The 25,754-nt window shown below is 53.3% G+C and overlaps 3 protein-coding genes across 8 annotated transcripts; 1 reads left to right on the top strand and 2 right to left on the bottom strand.

The window, feature by feature from the left end:
- Positions 1 to 267: 267 nt before the first annotated feature.
- MCM7 (minichromosome maintenance complex component 7) lies at positions 268 to 8,190 on the bottom strand. 3 transcript variants are annotated; one of them, XM_078356549.1, is made up of 15 exons: positions 8,063 to 8,190; positions 6,805 to 6,884; positions 6,321 to 6,489; positions 6,029 to 6,153; positions 5,768 to 5,948; positions 5,335 to 5,472; positions 4,902 to 5,051; positions 4,597 to 4,711; positions 4,376 to 4,507; positions 4,060 to 4,143; positions 3,174 to 3,567; positions 2,793 to 2,876; positions 1,665 to 1,833; positions 796 to 905; positions 268 to 615 (listed from the first exon to the last, which is right to left on the bottom strand). In XM_078356549.1, the coding sequence occupies exons 4-15, from the start codon at positions 6,106 to 6,108 to the stop codon at positions 414 to 416; spliced, it is 1,839 nt and encodes a 612-aa protein (XP_078212675.1). In that variant the 5' UTR covers positions 6,109 to 6,153; positions 6,321 to 6,489; positions 6,805 to 6,884; positions 8,063 to 8,190; the 3' UTR covers positions 268 to 413. The 3 variants fall into 3 exon arrangements, with proteins under 3 accessions (XP_078212675.1, XP_002744052.1, XP_008981011.1); XM_002744006.7 differs by having other exon boundaries at positions 6,325 to 6,489; XM_008982763.6 differs by lacking the exon at positions 8,063 to 8,190 and adding an exon at positions 7,024 to 7,339 and having other exon boundaries at positions 6,325 to 6,489.
- On the top strand, positions 7,636 to 14,074 carry AP4M1 (adaptor related protein complex 4 subunit mu 1). Of its 4 annotated transcripts, XM_035281705.3 has the most exons (16): positions 7,636 to 7,814; positions 8,508 to 8,572; positions 8,680 to 8,768; positions 9,470 to 9,576; positions 9,660 to 9,756; positions 10,357 to 10,467; positions 10,560 to 10,640; positions 11,023 to 11,085; positions 11,786 to 11,852; positions 11,957 to 12,010; positions 12,148 to 12,254; positions 12,356 to 12,450; positions 12,856 to 12,900; positions 13,139 to 13,189; positions 13,306 to 13,417; positions 13,562 to 14,074. In XM_035281705.3, exons 2-16 carry the CDS (start codon positions 8,515 to 8,517, stop codon positions 13,784 to 13,786), a joined length of 1,362 nt encoding a protein of 453 aa, XP_035137596.1. In that variant the 5' UTR covers positions 7,636 to 7,814; positions 8,508 to 8,514; the 3' UTR covers positions 13,787 to 14,074. The 4 variants fall into 4 exon arrangements, with proteins under 4 accessions (XP_035137596.1, XP_035137602.1, XP_035137610.1 ...); XM_035281711.3 differs by lacking the exons at positions 7,636 to 7,814; positions 13,139 to 13,189 and having other exon boundaries at positions 8,448 to 8,572; XM_078356896.1 differs by lacking the exons at positions 7,636 to 7,814; positions 8,508 to 8,572; positions 8,680 to 8,768 and adding an exon at positions 8,788 to 8,851.
- TAF6 (TATA-box binding protein associated factor 6) lies at positions 13,975 to 25,708 on the bottom strand. Its single transcript, XM_008982767.4, has 15 exons — positions 25,224 to 25,708; positions 20,844 to 21,054; positions 20,651 to 20,737; positions 20,370 to 20,523; positions 20,102 to 20,158; positions 19,546 to 19,665; positions 18,840 to 18,985; positions 18,655 to 18,732; positions 18,461 to 18,562; positions 17,576 to 17,758; positions 16,964 to 17,038; positions 16,737 to 16,862; positions 15,211 to 15,384; positions 14,801 to 14,998; positions 13,975 to 14,509 (listed from the first exon to the last, which is right to left on the bottom strand). Exons 2-15 carry the CDS (start codon positions 20,997 to 20,999, stop codon positions 14,129 to 14,131), a joined length of 2,037 nt encoding a protein of 678 aa, XP_008981015.1. The 5' UTR covers positions 21,000 to 21,054; positions 25,224 to 25,708; the 3' UTR covers positions 13,975 to 14,128.
- Positions 25,709 to 25,754: the final 46 nt, after the last annotated feature.

Genomic DNA, 25,754 nt, shown 5'->3' with positions numbered 1-25,754 from the left:
ATACTGGCCCCGTATCCCCAGAACCTGACTGGCACACAGGCAGTATGATGAGACTAAGGGAGTCAGGGGCTCAAAAAGTGGAGCCCCAGCTCAATTATCTCCATATAGCAGGGACCTCTTAGTTCTTGCCACATTCCAATGTATATACTGGGGCCCGGCAGGGAGATGCAGTTTACTCCATTTACTGAGTGGAAGCATAAAAAGGAACAAGGTCTGAATCTAAAAAATGCAGAATACCCTATTTTAATAGAAGTCAGGCCCAGGTTAGAAGGTTGCAATCTACAAACACTTTATTGGCAAAAGGAGTAAGTGCAACATGAGAGAAAGAGAGGCTCTTCCTTCCCCTCATCGCCCCTTCCCAAGGGGCAGGCTAGCATGGAACAAGTGGACCCAGGGTCACAAGCAGGCTGGAATCAGACAAAAGTGATCCGCGTCCGGGAAGCATTGACCTGCCAGACATTGAGCTCCTCATACTCATCTAGAGCCGCCTGGAACTGTGCGGGCGTGAAGCCACGAGATATGCAGCGCTGCTCTGCCTCAGAGAACCGGACGCTTCGGCCCCCTGAGACTAGTTCACGGACAGTGGCAAATATCACATCTGCTGGTCTCTGAGTCCTGAAGGAAATGAGTGGGTGTGTAAGGTCAGGGTGCAAACAGGAACGCCCGACATCAACAGAGAACAATGGTGGTCAGTGTCAGAATGGGGCCAACCTCGGACATGGACACAGAAGCCACAAAGTGATCTGCTCAAGAAAGCCAAGGTGACTCAGCTTTGTCCTTCACTAAATCACTCACCTAGCTGTCTGCCCCTTGTCGCCTAGAAGTGAGTCCTTTGACATCTCCATTAGCCTGATGGCTTCATTCACGTCTTCCTTTTCCACCACGTCCACCATTCGCAGACGTGCCTAAGGGGAAGGTAGGGGAGAGATGGGAACAGGAGGAGGGCAATGGAACAAGGTCAGGGAACACCCTTGTTCTGGCTGGGCAGCCCATGGGTCACCTACTCACAAAACAGGAGTGGAGCCCCTCCCTTCCCCCCAGCATCCGCAGTGTTGGGCCGGCACTGTCAGACCGAGACAAGTGCAATGCCCAGGGCAGCGTCCAGCAATTGCCCAAGTCTCCGCCTCTCAACACTGGCCAGTCCCGGAGTTCAGCTGTCCTGTGAGGGAGACCAGACCCTTTTGAACTCCACTGGGCTCCCCACCATGACAGATGGAGCTTGGGGAGCTCAGCCAAGAAGACAATTGGCAGAGAGAACGTGTCCCGGGGGCTCGGGAAGTGCTAGCTCAGCAGTAGGTTGGGTAATCACACTACCTGCACGAACAGCACTTTGGAGCCCCCAGGACTGAGGTCCAAGACTGGAGGACAGAAAGGAAGGTTTGTAGCACAGGATCTAGGACACAGGGAGTGAAACGGACCCCAACCACCCCCTCAGTGAGGGTTAAGAAGTGGGGAAAAGGCCTTTCCCTCTGCAGATGCTGTGCGTGCCCTGCTGGAGCAGCAAGTACCCACAGTGCGGTAGCACGGAGAGGACCACTATCTGCACTGTCAGCACTTTAGCCCCGGCAGGGCTGGAGCAGGAGGGAGGCAGCGATGAGAGCATGGCAAGGAGTGGCCCTTTTAAGGGTCAAAACAGATGGCCCTCCAGCAGTTTGGGCACTTACCAAAGCAGTGGAAAGGCGCAGGATTGCCAGCAGGGTCCGAGCAGAAGTATAGGTGGCATCCTTACTAGCCCAAGCCTCGCGCCTCATCTCCACGTATGCTGCCGTGATGTAGTCAGCCAGAGACTCTGGCACCGTGGGCTGTTTCTCTCGGCACATGGCTATGTAGCGCCTGTGGGAGAAGGTTTGTGGGGAAGCAGAAGCTGGAGATGGGGAAGGGAGTGAATACGAGCCCAATTTTTTTTTCTGTACCAGGGACCCCCATTTATCAAAGTCCCCTCCAGGGATTTTAAGTGGAAAAAACAAATTAATGGATGATTATTTGCTTAGCTTGATCATCATTGATGGATTTCTCCAAATCTATAGCCCCTGCTCCCAGTATCCTCCAAATTATTTCCATTTTCCCCCCCTGGAAAATGGCCTTTGTGATAGTAAGACAAATCCGTCTGTCATTAAATGATCCACTCCCCTCCACTGAGTGCATGACATGGCAAAACAGATATAGCTTGGAATGAGACTCCAGTCTAAACATGAAATTCACCTATATTTCATATACAACTGATACACATAACTTAAAGCAATTTTATTAAAAATAGTTGTGTGGGCCAGGCACAGTGGCTCAAGCCTGTTACCCCAGCACTTTGGGAGGCTGAGGTGGGCGGATCACCAGGTCAGGAGATCAAGACCATCCTGGCCAATATGGTGAAACCCTGTCTCTACTAAAATGCAAAAAACTAGCTGTGCGTGGTGGTGGGCATCTGTAGTCCCAGCTACTCAAGAGACTTAGGCAGGGGGAATCACTTGACCCTCAGGAGGCAGAGGTTGCGGTGAGCCAAGACGACGCCACTGCACTCCAGCCTGGCGGCAGAGCAACTCTGTTTCAAAAACCAAAAAAATTTGTGTATAGGAAGCAAAAGTTTCCTGTGTCCCTTTCACATGAAGTGTGGAGTTTTCCACTTAAAAGTTATTCTCATTTGACCAGGCTCCAGGGGGACCCTGACTATTTTCAGGCTCTGGACGTGTCAGAAGCAGGAAGTGGTGGTGTGAAAATACCCTAAGACTAAAGCCTTTTGAGGAGGCTTGCATGGCCCATGCTGACAATGTGTGCCCATCTGCACCCAGCTCTCCTACCTCATGAGCTTCATGTCCAGAGGTTCAAACTGGGAGGGGGGCTGCCGGCTGTGCTGGTGCACATAGGTGATGTGCTGGGCCAACCTGGATAGAGGGGAGGTGAGGAGGAACACCCTTTATAGGGCTACATACCCATGTCCTCTTAGGTATCCCTCCCTTGGCTCCACCCATCTCATGGTATAGCAGGAACAAGCTTTCCTGGGAAATCCTCATTAGCATTTCAGCCCCAACCCACCATTTTCCTGAGAACCTTGGACCAGTCCCTGACACAAGGAGGAGGTTCTGGGATTTCCAGGAGCTGGGTATTTATTTTGATTCACCCCCGGCCCCTGCCACAGATCATTACAGGGGACCTCTCTTTGGGTGTTGAGCTTCATTCACCGTAGGTCATTGTCACGGTCAGGCCGGTCCTGAATCAGCCAGAGGAGGTCAAACCGGGAAAGCAGTGCAGCAGGCAGCTGTATGTTCTGCTCCAGGCTGCGGCGAGGGTTGTATCGACCATAGGCAGGGTTGGCAGCAGCCAGGATAGAGCAGCGGGCATTGAGTGTGGTGAGGATGCCAGCCTTGGCGATAGAAATGGTCTGCTGTTCCATGACCTCGTGGATGGCTGTTCGGTCGGCCTCAGCCATCTTGTCAAACTCATCAATGCAGCACACGCCCTGGTCAGCCAGCACCAGGGCTCCACCCTCTAAAGTCAGTTCTCCACTCACGGAGTCTCTCAGCACAGCTGCTGTAAGTCCCACTCCTGAGGAGCCCCGGCCTGTTGTGTACTGGCCTGGAAGAGAAGAAATAAGGAGCCATGTTAGGAGATAGAAAGGAACGAGAGAGAGAGCAAGCAAAAGACAAGAAATGAGCCAGAGAGGGGGGGCTGCGCTGGGATTGTTCCACCTGCCCCAGGCCTTCCCCGGGATGCCCAAGGTTCTGTGGGGCGCTGAGGCAGGAGAATCACTTGAATTCAGCAGGTGGAGGTTGCAGTGAGCTGAGACCACGCCACTGTACTCCAGCCTGGGCGACAAAGTGAGACTGTCTCAAAACAAAAACAAACAAACAAAAATAATAATAATAAAAAAAAGCCCTTTTTAGTAGAGACGGGGTCTCACTATGGTGCCCAGGCTGGTCTCAAACTCTTGGCCCCAAATGATTCTCCTGTCTCAGCCTGAGAGCACTGAGATTACAGGTGTAAGCCACTATGCACCCCCACTTTTTGAATAAACCCTGTGGTCCTGTCTGTCACTATGTTCACCCCTCTCAAAGTCCAACTACTTACTGCGGGGGGCCAGGCGATCGATATATGACAGAAGCTGAGACTTGGCCACACCAGGATCCCCCATCAGACAGATGTTGATGTTGCCTAGAGGAAGACAGGCAGCCCAGGAATGACTCTTCTCCCAGTGCAAGTTGGCCAACAGCAGAGCAATTTTGAATTCTGCCTCCCCCAACACCTAGCATTACTTCTAAGCCCTCCCTGTGTCCATGAATCGAAGACGCCCACTCTTATACTGTGACCTATGGGGACACTTGTCATCCTTTTTTCCTCCCAAATGACTTCATCTACCCTGAGCCTTGCCCTTTTTTCTTCTTACCCCTGATTTTCATGCCTCGAGGAGACTGGTCCACACCCCCCACTAGCAGGAGCAGCAGTGCCTTCTTCACATCTTCATGCCCATATATCTCTGGGGCAATTGAAGCTGCCAGCTTTTCGTAAAAATCCTCCTCTGTGGAGAATTTTAAGGTTAAGGTATTTTGTGGGGGAAAATGGGGGGGTAGGATGTAAACGGAATTTCCTCTCTCTCCTGAGCATCACCTGCAATCTGCCTCAGCTCCTCCCTGCTGAGCTCTCCAGCCCCAGACTCATCATCCTCACTCTTGTTCATCTTCACAATCCGATGGGCTTCCAGGTAGGTTTCTGAGAGTAAACCCTTAGGCAGGAAAATGTCAGGATACAGATGCAATCCTTAGAACTTACCCATCACCAGATTCCCTAACAATTTCTTGATAAAGCACTGTGTTGTTTTGTTTGGTGCTTTGCTACTCACTTTTCTCTGTATGGGTACAGTGGGTGAGGGGAAATGGGATGATCTGTTCCTCATATCAAACTCCCTTCCTTACCTGTACCACCTGTCGGAACCCAGTGCGCAAGACTGGCAGGAAGATACCAGTGACACTGACATGGTCTCCAGGCTGGGCGATCCTTGTGTTCTCTCCTTCTACCAGCACTGTGATACTACGAGGGATATTTCCCACGGGTACTTGGTCACTCTAGGGGAGGGAAGAGCACATAAGGCTCAGGAGAAATAAACAAGGACCCAACCTTCCCTCCCTAGGCATCCCACGCCAAGACTCCCTGCCTGCCCAGCCACAGATAAGCCCACAGGACGGAAGCTGAGACTGCCTTTCTCCCCTTGCCAAGGCTCTCAAGAAACCCCAGTTCCACCTCACTCCTGCACTTCCCTCTTTTGTTCTTCTTGCCATTCCACCAGTGACTACAGGATTCAAGTGGACTCCTGATCCACCTGCCCAGGGCCACATACCCCAAACTCACATGTTCTTGCATCTTCATCTCCTGGAATTTGATGAATTTGGAGCCCCGTGTCTGCAGATACAGCCGCCCTCCTGAGCGGTTGGTTTGGCACTCCTGGCTTGGGCACATGATCAGAGGCATGAAAGTGGGAGACTGAATCTAGGATTGAGAACAGAAACACCAAAGGAAGTCAGAAGAAAAACAGCCCCATCTCGGTCTCTTGAATCATGTTTTCTCTTCATGGCAGACATCTTCTGAATCAAGAACTCTTTGAGCTTATTCTAGACAACAGAAGACACCCAGAAAATAGAAAGACCACTACATACCCAAGAATGAAAAGTGAACACATAGGTAGCTTTTACAACCAGAAAAAACGATAGGCATCATGGATCATATCAATTTCTATAAAATGACTAAGTGTGAAGTGCTTTCCTGCTCCTTCCTCCACACGTACCGGCTGGTAGGTCTCTGCCCCGCACTGGTCACAAGTGTAAGTGGCCACTACCATCTTGGGTTTGACTTCAGAGACACGGGTGACGATTCCACGCACAGTCACCAATTTCCCCACAGAGTCAGCTCGCACATCCCGGATCACACGAGGCTTGTTGCTGCTTGGGCCTTGAAAATACAGCTCACTAAGAGGAGAAAACAGTCACAAACAAGATCCTGGAGTCACAAACCAATCCCTACATCCTTCCCAACAGAGACCACTCACAATCTGCGCATGAGTTCAGCGGGATACTGGTTCTGGGGGCTTCGGGCCATCCCAGGGTCCCGAGTCCGCTGCTCCATCATAAGCCGATGTTCAATATAAACATCCAGGACATCTTTATTTACCACCTAAAGGAGAAGAGCAGAAAAAAATGAGTAACAGGATGGGGAAAGGAGAGCACAGACAATGCCAGGCAGAAGTGCCCCTGCTTTCTGCCTGGCTCCGAAAACATCAGTATCTGAGAAGCTTCTTAACAGAAGCTGAAACGCCTTGCCCTGCATTGTTCTCCAGTCACTCACCTCCCTCTCCTTGTACTGAGGCAGCAGCTCTTGTACCGCATCAGCAAACAGCTTTGCGTAGCGCCTGGCATTCTCACAAATTGAGTCCACCAACTCAGGGTCATCCTCAGCTACATCATCCAGGTCCACGTACAGAGCCACCTGTTCCCTATGAGCCAGCCGAACCTCAGGTGGGAAAGAGACAGCAACACCTCAGAGCCATGTTCACTTGTTCAGTGTTCACGTGTGAAGATGCATCACTGAGAGCTCAGCACGGGCTCTGGGCATCCACAGGGGAGAACATAGCACCTCAGAGAGCACACTCACTTCTCAGCCCCCAAACTCTCTAATTATTATGAAAATACTATAGCATCACATTCTCTTACCAGATATCAAATGCCCTGATAAACATGTCAGAAAAACATCCTTGATGAAACAAGCCGCTTCTTAGGACTTCTTAAAACCCGACTCCTCATTCTCTTTACCCAATCTTAGACTCACCAATTGGTTCCCATACTTGAACTGCTTCTTCCCAAGTTCATCATCCTGGTAGAACTCTTGTAAGAACTTCTTAACCTTTTCTGTAACGTAAAAGGTAAAATCATAAGACACAAACTTTATATTACTGCCCATCCCTCTGACAGAAATCTAAGACGCCTATTTTCACTTAAAACACGATTTATGAACTAGTTAACGATATGAGCATTTAAATAAACCTACCGAATTCTCCCCAAAATGGGTATAACTCTTTTTCACAAGTTTGTTTTTAATCAGCGAAGAATAAAGAGGTCGTGGCAGTTCACAGGATGATCCAACATCGTCTTCCCAGGGGAATTCCGGTCCCTACTTTAAAACCCTAGCGCCCTTCCTCATCGGCGCCCCACACTCCGATCTCAAGGTTCTCAGCCTTCCTTCCACCCCTATGATCCCCCACCTTCTTTGGGCCCCTGAGCCCCTGATCTCGCCAGGACCTCCGCCATCAGGCGGGTCGCGCACCCCACCCCCGCTCCCGCCAGCGCTTCCGCTCTTAGTAAACAAAGAAGCACATGGGACCGGATTCCAGCCGCCTCACAGCCCGGGATTCCTCCGCCCAGGGCGGGAGCCCATCCAGCCATTGGACAACACGCCTGGGGCCGCCGCGATCCCAGCCCACTACCGCCTTTCCGGGGCACGAGCGAAGCTCCCGGTTCCCAGGCACGCCCCCTCCCCTGGGCCACAGCTCTCTCCGAGGCCGCTGCGCGGAAGGACACTGTTTACACGACACTCCCTCCATCCGCGTCGCGCCACTTCCGCCCGGCTCCACTTCCGCTTGGAGGGCGGCCTCAAACGGCCAATCCTGGTGCGTAGCGGCCCGGCCTGCCCGCCCCCAGGGCCTCCGCGCGCCTCGGGAGGACGCGGGAACTGGGGAATGCCCAAAAGCGCGGAGGAAAGCAGGCCCGGAACCCCAGAGTCCTTAGGGTACTCCGAGGTCTTGGGCGCGATTCTCCCCTATGCAGCACCCCCCCAGCCAGGTTAGCGCCCCCAAGCCCCCAACTCCATGACCCTAACACCTTTACTACGTGGGATTACCAGCTTTTCTTCAACATGGATGCCACCTGCGCCTCGTGGGCCTCAGCCGGGCGGCCGCCCGACCCTGCCTCTAGCCTTGTGGTCCCCAGAACTTGCTGATCCCGGCTCCACAAGACCCCAGCTCACACCAATAGGTGTTCCCCGGGAGGCTCCCCGCGCAGGACGCCCTCCCAGGCTCGTAGAGCAGTACCTTTCTCGATCGCGTAGTCCTTCAGTGCCATCACTACCGAGGCCCGTACGGCAGCGCTTGGCGGACTCAGAGGTCTGGGTCCCGGGCAAGCGGAGAACGTCCGCGCGGTGGACTGTGGCTGACCAACCGAAATTGGCGCGAAACGTCGCCCCCACGTGACCGGCGCCACTGCCTGCCGGCCAATTGCAGAGGCCGGCCCTCTCCCCGCCTCCAGCTAGCCTCAAGCCAATCACCAGGAGGACCTGGAATGAGTGACGGGGAGGCGGTGTGGGCGTCGGGAGGGAATCGCCGAGCTAGGCTGGGCGGGCGTCTGGTTTCCCGCGGTCCGAGCTGGCTTAGGCGGAGCAGAATCGCTCTTAAAGGGCCAGCGCACGCGTGTTCCTTTGTTCCGGGGCCTCAGGGCGGGGCAGGCCCAACTTTCGCCGTCTTCTCGTTTACTCTCCAGAACGGCCATGATTTCCCAGTTCTTCATTCTGTCCTCCAAGGGGGACCCGCTCATCTACAAAGACTGTATCCTAGACCCGCGGGGCTGGGAAGGGGCGGAGGTGTCGGGCGGGAGGGGCGCCCGGGGCCAGCCCGTGTCGCAGGCTTCTTCACTGAGTTCTTCCACCCGCCAGTCCGTGGGGACAGTGGCGGCCGGGATGTGGCCGAGCTCTTCTACCGGAAGCTGACGGGACTGCCAGGAGACGAGTCCCCGGTTGTCATGGTAACCACTGGCGGGAGGCGGGTGGGGAGCAGGGAGCCGGCGCCCACCTGGCCCGCCGGCTCCCTCCCAGGGCTGATTCCTTGGTAGCTTCCACTTGGGATGGGGTGCATTCTTCCATATAAAACTAACAAGAGGCCCGGTGTCTCATGCCTGTAATCCCAGCACTTTGGGAGGCCGAGGGGGGCGGATCACCTGAGGTCAGGAGTTCGAAACCAGCCTGGCCAACCTGGTGAAACCCCCGCCTCTACTAAAAATACAAAAAAATTAGCCAGGCCTAGTGGTGAGCGCCTGTAATCCCAGCTACTAGGGAGGCTGAGCCAGGAGACTCGCTTGAACCCGTGAGGCAGAGGCTGCAGTGAGCCGAGATCGCCACACTGCACTCCAGCTTGGGTGACAGAGCAAGACTACATCGGGCAGGGGTCGGGGGGGGGGGGACGTTGGGACAAAAAAAACTTACATCAGGTGGCAGCAAAACACCAGGCCCAGCTCCCTTTATGACTCCATCCTCAGCAACTAGGTGTAGCTACTGTAATTAACCCCGTTTCCACATTGGGAAGCTGGGTTCAGGAACCTGTCATGTATCTCCCGAAGTCACTGCTACTGTGACTAGTAAGAGGCATCGGGATCCGAGCTCAGGTCTCCTGGGTTCTGATCACCCCAGCTCCTTTTTCCTAATGCTACTCTACCTGCCTGTGTCTCAGCATCACGAGGGCCGTCATTTCATTCACATCAGACACAGCGGCCTCTATTTGGTGGTCACAACTTCAGAAAACGTTTCTCCCTTCGGCCTCCTAGAACTGCTCTCCAGGTGAGGAGGGCTGGGCTGGACACCTGGTAGCTAGTGGGGGTCTAAGAGGAGGAGGAAATGCATACTCCCAAGTGTTTCTTCAGGTTGGCCACCCTTCTGGGCGATTACTGTGGCGCCCTGGGTGAGGGGACCATCTCCCGCAACGTGGCTGTGGTCTACGAGCTCCTGGATGAAGTGCTGGTGAGAATCAATGATCCCCTTCTGTGCCCGCCCCCCAATTCCCCTGGAGATACTTCTGCTCTTCTACTGCGGGATGCTGTGGTTGGGAGACCAAGTCTACTCCTTTTTTTTTTACCTTTTAGAGATAGGGTCTTTGCTCTGTCACCCAGGCTGGAGTGCAGTGGTGCAGTCATAGCTCACTGTAACCTGGAACTCCTGGGCTCAAGTAATCCTCCTGCCCCAGCCTCCCCTGTGCCCAACTAATTGTTTATTTTTTATGGAGACAGGAGTCTCTGGCGCCCAGGCTGGAGTGCAGTGGCTGGATCTCTGGTCACCGCAACCTCTGCCTCTTGAGTTCAAGTGATTCTTCTGCCTCAGCCTCCTGAGTAGCTGGGACTACAGGCACATGCCACCTGCCTGGCTAATTTTTTGTATTTTTAGTAGAAATGGGGTTTCACTATGTTGGTCAGGCTGGTCTGGAACTCCTGACCTCATGATCCACCTGCCTTGGCCTCACAAAGTGCTGGGATTACAGGGGTGAGCCACTGCACCCGGCCCCCACTTCACCTTTTTTACCCCTTCCCTCCACTGACTTCTCAGACTGTCCTTCTTTTACGCTAGGATTATGGCTACGTACAGACCACATCTATGGAGATGCTGAGGAATTTCATCCAGACGGAAGCTGTGGTCAGCAAGCCCTTCAGCCTCTTTGACCTCAGCAGTGTTGGCTTGGTCAGCAGAGAAAAAGAGGAGGGTGAGGAAGGAGAAGGGGTGTTGCCTGGGGTTGTCAGACCTGAGGATTGATTGCTTTGGATACTTTACAGTTTGGGGCTGAGACACAACAGAGCAAAGTGGCCCCCAGCAGTGCAGCCAGCCGCCCCATTCTGTCCAGTCGCTCTGACCAGGTGAGAGAGGGATCCATGGGGTCCAACCTTGTGGTTTTGCTCTGGGACCCCAGAGTCCAAGATTTTAGGTTGGGCACAGTGGTTCATGTCTGTAATCCCAGCATTTGGGGAGGCTGAGGTAGGCAGATCACCTGACATCAGGAGTTTGAGAGCAGCCTGGTCAACATGGTGAAACCCCATCTCTACTAAAAATGCAAAAATTAAAAAAAAAAAAGATCTTGGTACGTTTTCCACCTCTCCTAGATGTGGGTATCCCTTCTGGCACCTGTGTCCCTACCCTAGAGCTGTAGCTTTGACCATTCTTCTGTTCTTTCTTCTGTCTGTCCACTTCAGAACATAGACTGTTCTGCTTCCAACGACCCAAATCCTCTCTCTTTCTCAGAGCCAGAAGAATGAAGTTTTTTTGGATGTGGTTGAGAGATTATCTGTACTGATAGCATCTAATGTAAGTTTGAGCTCCCATCCCTTGAGCTGAGGACAAATGAGATTTGGGACACATGTTGGGGTGGCTAAGACTCCAGCAATGGCTGGGCACGGTGGCTCATGCTTATAATCCCAGTGCTTTGGGAGGCAGAGATGGGATAATTACTTGGGGCCAGGAATTTGAAACCAGCCTGGGCAACATAGCCAGATCCTGACTCTACAAAATACAAAAAAATTACCCAGGCATGGTAGTGTACACCTGCTGTCCCAGCTACTTGGGAGGCTGAGGCAGGATGATCGCTTGAGCCCAGGAGATTGAGGCCTCAGTGAGCCAGGATGGCACCAAAGCACTCTAGCCTGGGTGAGAGAGCAAGACGCTGTCTCTTTAAAGAAAGAAGTCAGCACGGTGGCTCATGCCTGTAATCCCAGCGGTTTGAGAGGCCGAGGCTGGTGGATCACTTGAGGTCAGGAGTTTGAGACCAGCTTGGCCAACATGATGAAACTCCATCTCTACTGAAAAGACAAATTTAGCCAAGCGTGCTTGCAGGCACCTGTAATCCCAGCTAGTTGGGAGGCTGTGAGGAGAACCGATTGAACCTGGTAGGCAGAGGTTGCAGTGAGCTGAGATTGCACCATTGCATTCCAGCCTGGGTGACAGACCAAGAGTCTGTCTCAAAAAAAAAAAAAAAAGAAAAATTCCAACCTTGACCTCTGCCTCTCAGGGCTCCCTACTGAAGGTGGATGTGCAGGGAGAGATTCGGCTCAAGAGCTTCCTTCCCAGTGGCTCTGGTGAGGCATCTGCAGGCAGGACCCAGGGTTGGGGTTGGGGCAGGTTCCTTGATGTTTTACACCGTGGAGTTTGCGAGCTCTCCTAATGTTCTTTCCTCTGCCAGAGATGCGCATTGGCTTGACGGAAGAGTTTTGTGTGGGGAAGTCAGAGCTGAGAGGTGAGGAGAAAGGGTCTGTCTCTCTCTGGGGTAGGTCTCTCATTGCCAGAGAGTTCATGGAGAGAAGTCAGAGACGGATCTTCCCCCTCCTTTCTCCCTCTCCCAAAAGGAGTCAGGAGAGAAGTCTCTCTTTCCAGGTTATGGGCCAGGAATCCGGGTCGATGAAGTCTCATTTCACAGCTCCGTTAATCTGGACGAGTTTGAGTCTCATCGAATCATCCGCTTGCAGCCACCTCAGGGCGAGGTCAGGATTGGGGTAGCCCTGTAAATTCTGTCCACCATGGGGAAGGGGGCAGTGTGGGGTTGAGGAGACCAAACTGACCCTGTTGCTCTCTGGTCTCTCAGCTGACTGTGATGCGGTACCAACTCTCCGATGACCTCCTCTCACCACTCCCCTTCCGGCTCTTCCCCTCTGTACAGTGGGACCGAGGCTCAGGCCGGTGAGACCATTTCCTGGGTTCCAGAAGTACCTTGGAGCCCAAGAGAGGATGTGTATGTTCCCAACACTCACTGCAGAGTGGGGGTGGTGGTAGAGGTGATGAAGTGCAGATTGGAAAAAGGCTTGGGCTGGGCATGGTGGCTCATGCCTGTAATCCCAGCACTTTGGGAGGCTGAGGTTGGAGGATCACTTGAGCCCAGGAGTTCCAGACCAGCCTGGGCAACATAGTGAGACCCAGTCTCTTCAAAAAAAAAAAAAAAGGAAAAAGCTTTGGCTAATGGAGTTGGGCTGGGCTTCAGCTCTTTGGGGTACAGCCCACACAGCCCTGCACAGAGCCCCCTGGTGGGGAATGGTGAGATGCCAGTAAGAGATGGCCCGAGTCATGGTGTTTTATTCTCTCGTCCAGGCTCCAGGTTTACCTGAAGTTACGATGTGACCTGCCCTTGAAGAGGTAAGAGTGGAGGCCAGTGAGGCCGAGTTCAGCTCTGTGGGATAAGAGACAGGGCCAGGACATCTGCTGCTACTCTCTTCAGATGCACCTGCCAGCCTCAGAATCCAGTTTAGGTAGAGGCTGTAGCATTTGGGAAGATGGGGGGCAACTGTGCTGAAATCCCATTGTGACATTGAAGGGGAACAGGACAAGGGACCATGCTTTCCTGGGGCTGACTTTGTTCCCGTCTCCTCTGTAGCCAAGCCCTCAATGTCAGGCTGCACCTCCCCCTGCCTCGAGGGGTGATCAGGTAAGTGCGTGTGCCCTGGGAGGTAGCAAGGCACAGGTAGGCGGGGAGTGAGGTCAGCACAATGGGCCTGCCCAGAGAAGGTGTCAAGCTCAGCATCTTTCCTCTCCAAACTCCAGCCTTTCTCAGGAGCTGAGCAGCCCAGAGCAGAAGGCCGAGCTGGCAGAGGGAGCCCTTCGCTGGGACCTGCCTCGGGTGCAAGGAGGCTCTCAACTCTCAGGCCTTTTCCAGGTATTTGCTGTTGACCCTCCAGCCCCTCTCCTCCCACCTTCACTTGCAGCCCCGACCCTGCCCTCCCGAAGCAGTTGCTGCCTGGTCCCCCCAGCTTGGTCAGCTTCCTGCGCTCCTTCCTCTCCCTGCCTCTGCCCCTCACAGATGGATGTCCCAAGGCCCCCAGGACCTCCCAGCCATGGGCTCTCCACCTCAGCCCCTCCTCTGGGGCTGGGGCCTGCCAGCCTCTCCTTCGAGCTTCCCCGGCACACGTGTTCCGGCCTCCAGGTCCGCTTCCTCAGGCTGGCCTTCAGGCCCTGCGGCAATGCCAACCCCCACAAGTGGGTGCGACACCTGAGCCACAGCGACGCCTATGTCATTCGGATCTGAGGATCCCCTAATGAGGATACAGTGGCCAAGGCAGCTGTTTGTCCCATGGGAGGAGGACAGTCTTTTCCAGCTTCCTGGCCTGCAGACTCTGGGCAGGAAGAGTCCTGAGTCCTGAGAGACCAGGAGGGCACAATGGGCGCAGCCTTTCCATGGTATATGATGCAGGAAGGACTGTGGTGCATCAGAACTTAGAAACCAAACTTTTATTCTGAGGAACTGGCTGTACAATATCTAAAAAGAAAGTGACATGAAGGAAGCAATCTACAACTTCCTTCTGCCTAGTGTGCATGCATGCGTGTACATGTCTGCATGTGTGGGAATCCGGGGCCAGCAGGTGAAACATCATGGTGCAGGCTGAGGGGAGCTGGAGCTGGGGGGCTGGGAGCCATTCGCTTTTGGAGTCCCTGGAGCTGGAGGGGGACTGTCCCCAGCTTCCTGCTTCCCCCCACAGAGGGCACTGCTGCTGAGCGGAGAAGGGGATGATGTTGGCGGAGGAACTGGAGAAGGGTGGGAGGCAGGGCCTCCTTTGCCCTCCCCTGTCGAGGGAAGTGAAACCACAATGTACTTCTGGACGCTCCCAGGACCAGAGGGAGCAGTGCTAGCGGGTGCGGTGGTGGCGGTGGAGACCAGCTTGACGATGGGCTGCACGCTGGGGACAGTGGTGGTGACAGGCGAGGTGGTGGTGCAACCTGAGCCAGGGGCTGAGGTGCTGAGAGACAGGACCTGGGCAGAAGGGAAAGGCATGGCCACTTGCCCTGTGTCCTCCCGGCCCCCCAGAGGCCTGGCAGGGACCCTTTACTTGCTCCCTGTCTGAACAAGTTCCCCGTAGACTGGCAGGAGGCCTTGCTCAAGCAGGGCAGCTACGGCCCTGCAGGACCCTGATGGGTGCCTCTTCCAGCTCCTGACTTGGGGCCCGGGGGGACTATGCTCTACTCCGGGGCCTCCCCAGGGTGCTGAGGTGACCCAGGCCCTCCAGATGCTCCCCCCATCCCTGTCCCACACATCTCTGCGTACCTGCTGGGTGGATGGGGCACTGGAGGATGACGACATTACAATAAACTTGGTTGGAGGAGGGGAAGGCTGTGGTGGTGCAGCCGCTCGTGCAGACACCAGTGTCTGGACGGGAAGTGTAATAGAGCCAGGAACCTTCAGCAAGCCAGGGGTGCGAGGACCAGGCTGCGGGGCCTGCGAGAGGGTCAGCGTGGGCCGGGGCTGCAGGGAGAAGAGGAAAGGGGGAAATGGGAGCATCTTGTAAGGAGAGTCTGAAAAGAAACACCTGGGCTCCCCTTGCTCTTCCTCAGTGGCTCTTACTGGGCCTGGTCACCCTGAGACTGCTGACTCAGGGCCCACATGGCCGTGTGTGAGTGCCTGTCCTACACTGGGGTCCTCTGCTTCCTCCTATCCCTCCCCACTTGGCCACGGACCTGTGTGATGGTCAGAGTGGTCCTGTTGACCTGCTGAGCCTGCAGAGCAGCCTGGGCCCGAGCCTTGACCACGTGGGAGCAGAGGAGGGGCCCAAGGGACCCAAATTCTGCCCGATAGGCATCCTGATTATCAGGTGGTGGGCGCAGCTTTGCCAGAACAGGGGCACAGTGTTTCTGCAGACAGAAGAAAAGCCACATAGGAGGGCTGGTGGCACTGTGAAAAGAGCCTCGGGGATGGGGCAGAAAAGGACATTCCTTATAAACTCAGTGCCCTGTTGGAAGCCACACTATGGTAAGGTATTAGTGTGTGTACGAACACTGGGCTTTCTCGTAAGAAAACAGGCACAGGGCCAGGTGCAATGTCTGATGCCTGTAACCCAGCAAATTGGGACCTAAGCAGGCAATCACTTGAGGTCAGGAGTTTGAGACCAACCTGGCCAACATGGAGAAACTGTCTCTAGTAAAAATACAAAAATTAGCCAGGCGTGGTGGTGCACACCTGTAGTCCCAACTACTGGGGAGGCTGAAGTACTAGAACACTTGAACCCAGGAGGTAGAGGTTGCAGTGAGCAGAGATTGCATCACTGCATTCCAGCCTGGATGACAATGAGACTCAGAAAAAAAAAAAAAAAAATGACCGGGCATGGTGGCTCACTCACGCCTGTAAGCCCAGCACTTTGGGAGGCTGAGGCAAGTGGTTCACCTGAGGTCAGGAGTTTGAGACCAGCCTGGCCAACACAGTGAAACCCTGTCTCTACTGAAAATAACAAAAAATTAGCCAGGTGTGGTGGTGTGTGTCTATAGTCCCAGCTACTCAAGAGGCTGAGGCATGAGAATCGCTTGAACCTGGGAGGCGGAGGTTTCAGTGAGCCTGAGATTGTGCCACTGCAATCCAGTCTGGGTGACAGAGTGAGACTACATCTCAAGAAAGAAAAAAAATGAAAACATAGGCACTAATGTGTGAATGAACTTCCTGGATACCTGGGCGATCTCTACAAGAGAGTTAATTGAGAGAGCATTTGCCTTGTACAGAGAAGACCACACAGTGATGCAGAAGCACTGGGGGCAGTACAGTCTAAACGTCACAGGCTGAGTGGGAAGAACCTTTCTTTTTTGGGGGGTGGCGGTCTCCCTTTGTAACCCAGGCTGGAGTACAGTGGCAGGATCATAGCTCACTGCCACTTTGAATTCCTGGGGTCGAGCAATCCTCCGACCCTGGCCTCCCAAGTAGCTGGGACGTCACCACTCCTGGCTAACTTTTTGTTTTTTGTATGCCGGATCTCACTGTGTTGCCCAGGCTGGCCTCATACTGCTTGGCTCCCAGATTGCTGGGATTACAGGCAGGAGCCATCACGCCCAGCCCCTTCATTTCTTACTCAGCCTGAGCCTCAGTCTTTCCATCTGTAAAAGAGTATCAGACTTCAGTGTGTTCTAAAAACATGAGGCAAAGACTGGAGTAGGTGAATAAAATAAACCATATGTTTGCTGAACACCGCCTGTGTCTCAGGGACAGGGGCTTCAGTCACCAGCAGAAGACTCTGCACATGGTCAGCTCCGATCCGGTCAATGTTGCTCAGCACGGGGCCATCCAGGACGCTGCGAATCCGCTCCCCTTCCTGTTGCAGCCGGGGCAGAATCAGAGTTTTGATGACCTGTTGGAAGGGAAGGGGAAAAGCCAACGCCGGGGGTCACCAGCGGTCTCTCAGGTGGGGACATGGTTTCCTCCCCCATTTCTTCCTCCCAGAGGCCTAACATCGTGTCCCAGCTCGGCCAGGCCTGCGATGGAGCCATAACGAGTTGTCCAGGGCGTCTTCTCGTCCACCCAGCTCTGTAAGGGAAAGGAAATAAACTCACATGAAGGAGGCTGAAAGGCTGATTTTTAGAGACCCCAGTTTTTCATAAGACACTTTCCTTGTAAATCATTAGACATTACAATGAGGCTGGGTGAGGTGGCTCACACCTATAATCCCAGGACTCTGGGAGGCCAAGGCAGGCAGATTACCAGAGGTCAGGAGTTTGAGACCAGCCTGGCCAACATGGTGAAACCCCATCTTTACTAAAAATACAAAAATTAGCCAGTTGTGATGGGAGCCTATAATCCCAAGTACTAGGGAGGCTGAGGCAGGAGAATTGTTTGAACCCCAGTGGAAAGGTAAAGTGAGCAGAGATCACACCACTGCACTCCAGCCTGGGCAATAGAGAGAGACTCTGTCTCAAAAACAAAGGCATTACAAGTCCCTTGGACCCGCCCCGCCAAGTTCCAAGTTCCAGTCCCCTTTCCTCTGGCTGTTGTTTCCAGGGCCACTGCCCCCAGCCAGAAGTGGCCAGTGATGAAACAAATGATGCTCAAGTTATCCTGGCTTACCTTGGTGAAGGTCTTGGTGATCCGGGACTGGATGTTGTTGGTGGTTGTACTAAAATGCTTGCAGATCTGGGCCACCAGGCGGGCAGCAAAGTCTCGGAGTGCCCAGTGATTGTCCACATCTGGTCGCAGGCATAGCTGTCTGCTCACGATGCAGGTCATCACAGCTGGAATCAGCTCATGGACCTAAGGGAGAAGGGGTGAGGCAGCTGATTCTGGTTTTCTTGTGTGTGTGTGTGTGTTTGAGACAAGGTCTCGCTGTCACCCAGACTGGAGTGAAGGGGCACAATCACTGCTCACTGCAGCTTTAACCTCCTGGGCTCAAGCAATCCTCCCATCTCAGCCTCCCAGGTAGCTGAGACCAGAGGTGTGCACCACCGTGCCTGGCTAATTTTGTTTTTATTTTTAAGATGGAGTTTTACTCTTGTTGCCCATGTTGGAGTGCAATGGCGCCATCTTGGCTCACCACAACCTCTACCTCCTGGATTCAACTGATTCAGCCTGAGCCTCCCAAGTAGCTGTGATTATAAGCACGCACCACCATGCCTGGCTAATTTCATGTATTTAGTAGAGATGGGGTTTCTCTGTGTTGGTTAGGCTGGTCTCCAACTCCCGACCTCAGGTAATCCACCGGCCCAACCTCCCAAAGTTCTGGGATTACAGGCGTGAGCCACTGTGCCTGGCTGTTTATTTTTTTGTAAAGACGGTAGTCTCACTACATTGTCCAAGCTGTCCTCAAACTTGTGATTTCAAGTGATTCTCCCACCTCGGCCTCCCAAAGTTGCTGGAATTCCAGGCCTGAACCACCACTGACCACTGGCTTCCTGTTGTGGCAGCAGGGTCCCTGGTCCCTGGTCCCTGGAAGGGAGGGTGGGCTGGACCACTCACATATTTTTCTAGATACAGCGTGGGGTTGTCCATCAGCGCCTTCACCATACGCATCAGGTAGATGAGCAGGGCCAGGTTGTTCTGAACCACATTCACACGGACCTGCGGGAGGGAGGAGTGCTGGGCATGGGGCAAGGAGACCCTCACAGGAGCTTCCACTGCTATCCCTTCACCACGGGACCTCGTGCTCTCACCCCCTCCGAGATGAAAGTACTGAACCGTGGCAGCATCTGATAGAGCCCAGGGTCCGTGGCAATGCTCTGCAGGGCTTCCTGTGGGAGGAGGGAAGCCAGTGAGGTGAAGTGGGTTGTGGGGAGCAATTCATAGGGCCCCCAGAAGGAGAAATCTTGGGGCCAGGGCAGGCTGGTGGGGCCCTCACCGCCCTCTTGGCCTCGCAGGAGCCCACGCAGGCCTCAGTTATCTCCTTGTAGTACAGCTGCTGCTCCACAGACAGCTCGTGGATGCTCCGGGGCTTCAGTCGCAAGGGGCCCCCCTCCAGCAAGGGCGGCGCCTTCTTCTCTTTCCCTGTGTGATTGGAGAGGTGAATCTAACAAAGAAAGCTCCAGAAGCCTCAGTAACATGAACCTTAACCCTCCTCCCCCCCTGAGACCCAGGAGATGCAGCTTCCTCTCAGGCTTCCCAATCCTTTCTGGGCTCTCTGGCCCTGACCTCAGCCACTTCACCAATGGCCACATGGAGGCCGGGCATGGTGGCTCACATCTGTAATCCCAGCGCTTTGGGAGGCCAAGGTGGGCGGATCACATGAGGCCGAGTTTGAGACCACCAGCCTGGTCAACATAGCAAAACCCTGTCTCTACTAAAAAAAAAAAAAAAAAAAAAATTAGAAAAATTAGCAGGGCATGGTGGTGGGCACCTGTAATCCCAGCTACTTAGGAGGCTGAGGCAGGAGAATCACTTGAACCCAGGAGGTGGAGGTTGCAGTGAGCTGAGATTGTGTCACTGTACTCCAGCCTGGGTGACCGAGTGAGACTCTGTCTCAAAAACAAAAACAAAAAAGAAAATGAAACAAACGGCTATGTGGCTTTGGGCAAGAGTCCAGAGAGGCCTGACCTAGTAGGACTGACCTTTGCTGTCGGCTGCGGCAGCCCCTTGACCTTTGCCTTTCAGGGGTCCGTCTTCCTCTTGGCCTGGCTTGGCTGACTTTAAGGGTTCTGTGGCTTCAGCCTTCTGTTGCTCTTTGGGAGCTGGTGGGAAAGCAGGCACAATGGGAAGGGTGATGAGAGTAGCAGGAAAAGTAAAAGGTGGGAGAAGGCGGGTACAGTTGCTCACACTTATAATCCCAGCACTTTGGGAGGCCAAGGCAGGCAGATCACCTTAGCTCAGGAGTTCAAGACCAGCCTGGCCAACATGGTCAAATCCCATCTCTACTAAAATTACAAAAAACTAGCCAGGTGTGCTGGTGTGTGACTGTAGTCCCAGCTACTCGGGAGGCTGAGGCACAACAATCACTTGAACCCAGGAGGCAGAGGTTGCAGTGAGCTGAGATTGTTGCACAACTGCACTCCAGCACTCTAACATGGGCGACAGTGAAACTCCATCAAACACACACACACACACACAAAGGTGGGAGGAAGGGGAAAGGGACCAGATACCCAGAGGGTGGGGCATGAAGAGGGTTACCTGGGGGTGGGTTCTCAGGGATAGCTGGCTGGCAGCCCTCGATGCTCAGCCAATGAGCTGTAAGGAAGGCAGGTGTCAAGGTGAATTGCCACACATGGACACTGGGGAGTTGCTCCATGCTATGGAAGGTATGTTTCCACTCCTGCTCCCCTTGCAACTCACCCGGGATCTCACACTGAGGTTTTTTTCTATTGTGAGGCTCCTCACACCCACACGCATCTGTCCGACTTTCCCTCCTCCCTGCCACCCTCCTCTCCCCTCCTTCAACCTTTGAGGCAGACGTCCAGGGGCACCCGGGGCAGAGGGGTATTGATGATGTCACTCAGATCAACCTCCTTCTCCTCGTAGAAGTAAAGCTCCCGGCCCCCACCAGAGGCGAATCGGAAAGGAATGAACTCCTGGGCATGGAAGCCATAGAGTGGCTGTGGCAGGAGAGAGAGGCATGGGTGAGAAGGGAGCTGGAGGAGACCTGGCTGAAGGATGGCGTCTCACCCTGGTCTCCACTGCCCTGTCCCCATCACCCGCCCCCTGCCTGTCTCCCCCAGTCACCTCAACATTCTTTAGCTTCAAGGCATAGTCAATGTCACTGGTGGTGAGCTTCTGCCGCTTCCCCATGTGCATGAACTTCAAGGCATCCTGGGATGGGTGAGAGAACAGATGTCAGCCCAAGACCCTAAAGAAGGAAGGGGCCCCGGGTGACATCTTGGACCCAATGTGGAGCTAGAGAGAAGAGCTGGGTCACCTGTGCAATCTCTTTGATGCGGTAGCTGACCTCATCCGTCAGCAGCTGACAGGTCTCCTCCTGAATCTGGGCAATGCCCATGGATTCAGCCACCACCTTCATGGACTCCGAGGGCAGCACGGTGTTGCTAAGCTTCAGCTTCTTCTCCTCAGCCATTCTGGAGCCTTTTCCTCCCCAGCAGGATGAAGTTCCTGGTGGAGAGACGGAGACCCTGGCAAAGGGATGGGGCAGGCAGAAGAAAAAGAAATGTGAGGCATGAGGAGAGGGCCAAAAATGGAAGACAGTGGAGAGAGGGAGTAACTCAGGGTGTCTTCCATCCATCCCCACATGAGTCAGCCCTGAGGTATTACAGAGAAGAAAATCTGGGCTGGGGCCAGATGTGGTGGCTCATGTCTATAATCCCACCAGCACTTTGGGATGCCAGGGAAGGCGGATCATTTGAGGTCAGAAATTCAAGACCAGCCTGGTCAACATGGCGAAACCCCATCTCTACTAAAACTACAAAAATTAGCCAGGCATGGTAGTGCACACCTGTAATCCCAGCTACAAGGGAGGCTGAGGCAGGAGAATCACTTGAACCCAGAGGGCAGAGGTTGCAGTGAGCCAAGACTGCACCACTGCACTCCAGCCAGGGTGACAGAGAGACTCCACCTCAAAAAAAAAAACCTCTGGGCTGGGCCTAGTGGCTCATGCCTGCAATTCTAACACTTTGGGAGCCTGAGGTAGGAGGATCGCTTGAGCCCAGCAGTTCGCAACCAGCCTGGGCAATATAGTGAGATCCCATCTCTACAAAAAGTACAAAATTAGCTGGGCATGCAGGCTTAAAGCTATAGTTTTAGTTACTCAGGAGGCAGAGGTGGGAGGACTGATAGGGCTCAGAAGCTCCCAGGATCAAGCAGTGCTCACACCTCAGCTTCCCAAGTAGCTGGGACTATAGATGTGTACTATCAGCACAGCTAATTTTTTTTGTTGGGGGGGTACAGAGTCTCACTATGTTGCCCAGGCTGGTCTTGAACTGCTGGCCTCATGCAATCCTCCTGCTTTGGCCTTCCAAAGTGCTGGGATTAAAGGCCTGAGTCACCAGGCCCAGCCCATATTTCTTTTTCTGTTATACCTCAAGGCTTCAATCCCAGCACTTTGATGTCTTGGGCTCAAGGGAGCCTCCAGCTTTTGCTTCTCAAAGTGTTGGAATTAGAGGCATGAGCTGAAGTGCCTGGCCCAGCCTCAGCTTTCCTTATCTGCACAGCACTGCCATCCGTCCAGGCACTTGTTCTTTATCTAAGCCTTCACATCAGATCCACCAGGTGGTGGCTCAGGCCTGTAATGCCAGAACTTTGGGAGGCTGAGGTGGGCAGATCACTTGAGGTCAGGAGTTCGAGAACAGCCTGGCCAACATGGAGAAATCCTGTCTCTACTAAAAACAGAAAACTCAGCCGGGTATGGTGGTGCGTGCCTGTAATCCCAGCTACTCAGAAGGCTGAGGCAGGAGAATCACTTGACCTTGCGGGGTGGAGGCTGTGGTGAGTTGAGATTGTGCCATTGTATTACAGCCTCGGCGACAGAGACACTTCATCTCAAAAAATATATAATAAGATTAAAAAAAAAAAAATCCACCCAGTAGTCCAACCTGACTGTCCTGTTCTCGCTGCTTGGCCCAGGTCACCATCATCTATCCCCTGGTAACTCTAAAAGCCTCCAGACAAGGTCCACTGATCTCTACCCTTGTCTCTCTCTACATCTGTTCCTAACTTTGCAGCCAAAATGCTAATGTCAAACTGTAAAGCATATTGTCATTTCTTTGCTCAAACCCTTATAATGGCTCTCCACTTGCCACAGAGTAAAACCTGAAATCTTTATAATGGCCAGGTGTGGTGGCTCAGCTCATGCCTGTAATCTCTGCACTTTGGGAGGCTGAGCTGGTAAAACTGCTTGGGCTTAGGAATTCCTGACCAGCGTGGTCAACATAATAAACCCCATCTGAGGCTGGGCACAGTGGCTCATGCCTGTAATCCTAGCACTTTGGGAGGCTAGGAGTTCAAGACCAGCCTGGCCAACATGGTAAAACCTATCGCTACTAAAAATACAAAAATTAGATGGGTATGGTGGCGGACGCCTATAATTGCAGCTACTAGGGAGGTTGAGGCAGGAGAATCACTTGAACCCGAGAGGCAGAGGTTGCAGTGAGCAAAGATCATGTCACTGTACTCCAGCCTGGGTGACAGAGCAAGACTCCTTCTCAAAAAAAAAAAAAAGAAAAAAGAAAAAGAAGATAAAATCCTTTTAATGTCCTACAAAGCCCTTCAAAATTTGCCTTCTCCCATTACATCTCTGACTGCCTTTCCTTCCTGCTTCCACTTTGATCCAGACACATATTCCTTCAGGCTGCCCCTTCAACTTGCCAGGCATACTCTTGTCTAATAGCCTTTACTCCATTCCCTCTGCCTGGAATGTTCTTCCAGAATGCCTGATTGCCTGTCTGCCCTGACCACCCTATTTAACTCTGCACTCTGCCCTCAGAGTGGGAGCAGCCCACTTTTTCTTTTCTTTTTTTGAATGAATGCCACTTTTTCTTTTCTATAGCATTTAACATCTGGGTTGGGTGCAATGGCTCACGCCTGTAATCCCAGCACTTTGAAAGGCCAAGGCGGGTAGATCACAAGGTCAAGAGATTGACACCATCCTGGCCAACATGGTGAAACCCTGTCTCTACTAAAAATATGAAAATTAGCTGGGCGTGGTGGCATGTGCCTATAGTCCCAGCTACTTGGGAGGCTGAGGCAGGAGAATCACTTGAACCCAGGAGGCAGAGGTTGCAGTGAGCCACTGTACTCCAGCCTGGCAACAAAGTGAGACTCCATCTCAAAAAAACAAAAAAACCTTCTAATTCGTTGTATCGTTTCTTATTGTTTATTACCCCCACCACACACCATATAGACAGGGCTCTTTATTTGCTTTTTATTTTTTTGAGATGGAATTCACTCCTGTTGCCTAGGCTGGAGTGCAGTGGTGCGATCTTGGCTCACTGCAACCTCTGCCTTCCGGGTTCAAGCGATTCTCCTGCCTCAGCCTCCCAAGTGGCTGGTATTACAGGCATGTGCCAGCACAGCAGGCTAATTTTCCTATTTTCTTTTTTTTTTGAGACAGAGTCTTGCTCTGTCGCCAGGCGCCAGGTTGGAGTGCAGTGGCGCAATCTCGGCTCACTGCAACCTCTGCCTCGTGGGTTCAAGTGATTCTCCTGCCTCAGCCTCCCGAGTAGCTGGGATTACAGGCATGAGCCACCGTGCTCGGCCTAATTTTTGTATTTTTAGTATAGATGGGGTTTCGCCATGTTCCTCAGGCTGGTCTCGAACTCCTGACCTCTGGTGATCCGCCTGCCTCGGCCTCCCAAAGTGCTGGGATTACAGGCGTGAGCCATCATGCCCAGCTGACAGGGCACTTTATTATGTTCACTAATGTATTCCAGGATCCCAGCCTGGGACATCATAAATATTTGTTAAGTAGATGAATTAGTTGTAAGGTTTAGAGATGTTGGTACTCGGTAACTACTAGTTATTGCTGTTATTAAGAAAATATGTCACAGGTCCAAACTTCGAGCCTACACTGCAGTTAAAAGCAAAGTAGACCAGGTGCAGTGGCTCACGCCTGCAATTTGGGAGGCCGAGGTGGGAAGATCACCAGAGGTCAGGAGTTCAAGACCACCCTGGTCAACGTGGCAAGATCCCATTTTTTTGTAAAATCACAAAAATTAGCAGAACATGGGGGTGGCCACCTGTAGTCCCAGCTACTTGGGAGGCTGAGGTGGGAGAACCATTTGAACCCAGGAGGTAGAGGTTACAGTGAACCGAGATCATGTCACTGCACTCCAGCCTGGGCGCCTGAGGGAGACTCCAGTCTTAAAAAAACAACAAAATGGAGCCAAGCAAGGTAGCTCACTCCAGTAATCCCAGCACTTTGGGAGACAGAGGAAGGTGGATCACTTGAGGATGGGAGTTTGAAACAGCTTGCTTAACATAGTGAGACCCCCATCTCTGCAAAAAATTGAAAAATTAGCCTGGCATGGTGGACCTGTCATCCCAGCTACTTAAGAGGCTGAGGTGGGAGGATCACTTGAGCCTAGGAGTTCCATAGCAGCGTGGGCAACAGACAGAAACCCTGTCTCAAGGAAAAAAAAAAAAAAGTCAAGTGGCACACTGGAGCTGGACATTAGGAAGATTAACATCAATACTGTTCAGGAATAGTACAGGTGGTAGGGTGGGGCTGTGCTGGAAGGATGGGAAGAGGGAGGCCGAAGAAGAAACTGGTTCTTTTCAAACCATCCCTGGTCTCCTCCCCAACTTTTTAAAGTCTTATCTATAGGGAACACAATTATTCGAGACATACTCTGTGCCTGGCGCCGCGTTTATAAGAGGCGGTCGTGTCCCACTTCCCTGGCGAACTCTTACGAATCCTTCAATACCCGGCGGTACCCTCTGTCAGTAAAGGCTCATAAAACACGCTACAGTCACAGGATCTCCTCAGATCAGTGGAGGCGGCAGGAAGGCGTCCCAGGGGAGGATTAACTTGAGCGGGATCCCAGCAGAGAAGCAGGTCGAAAATCCCCGGGGAGCGCGAAAGGAGGCTCAGAGAGCCCACCTCATCTCCTGCAACATCTCTCCAATGCAGACACACACACGGGGTCCCCACGAGCACGGACACACAACCAACCGTCTTGTTTCTAGTCCCCACAAGGGACCTTCAAAGGGTCTCCTCCAGAGTACCACTCAGACCCGCCCCCGCCAGCCGAACGCTGGGAGCAGGAAAACTCTGGCCGCCGCCAAGACGCCGCTCACCCGGCGCTGGGCGCCATCTTGGCCCCGCCCCCTCCTAGGAGCAGGTCCTGGCAGAGCGGAAGTCCAAATCGCTACCGCTTCC

The sequence above is a fragment of the Callithrix jacchus genome, chromosome 2 (assembly GCF_049354715.1).
Source record: "Callithrix jacchus isolate 240 chromosome 2, calJac240_pri, whole genome shotgun sequence".
Classification (NCBI taxonomy): Eukaryota; Metazoa; Chordata; class Mammalia; order Primates; family Cebidae; genus Callithrix; species Callithrix jacchus.
The sequence above is the reverse complement of the archived record's forward strand: the minus strand, read 5'-3'. Positions and strand labels throughout refer to the sequence as shown.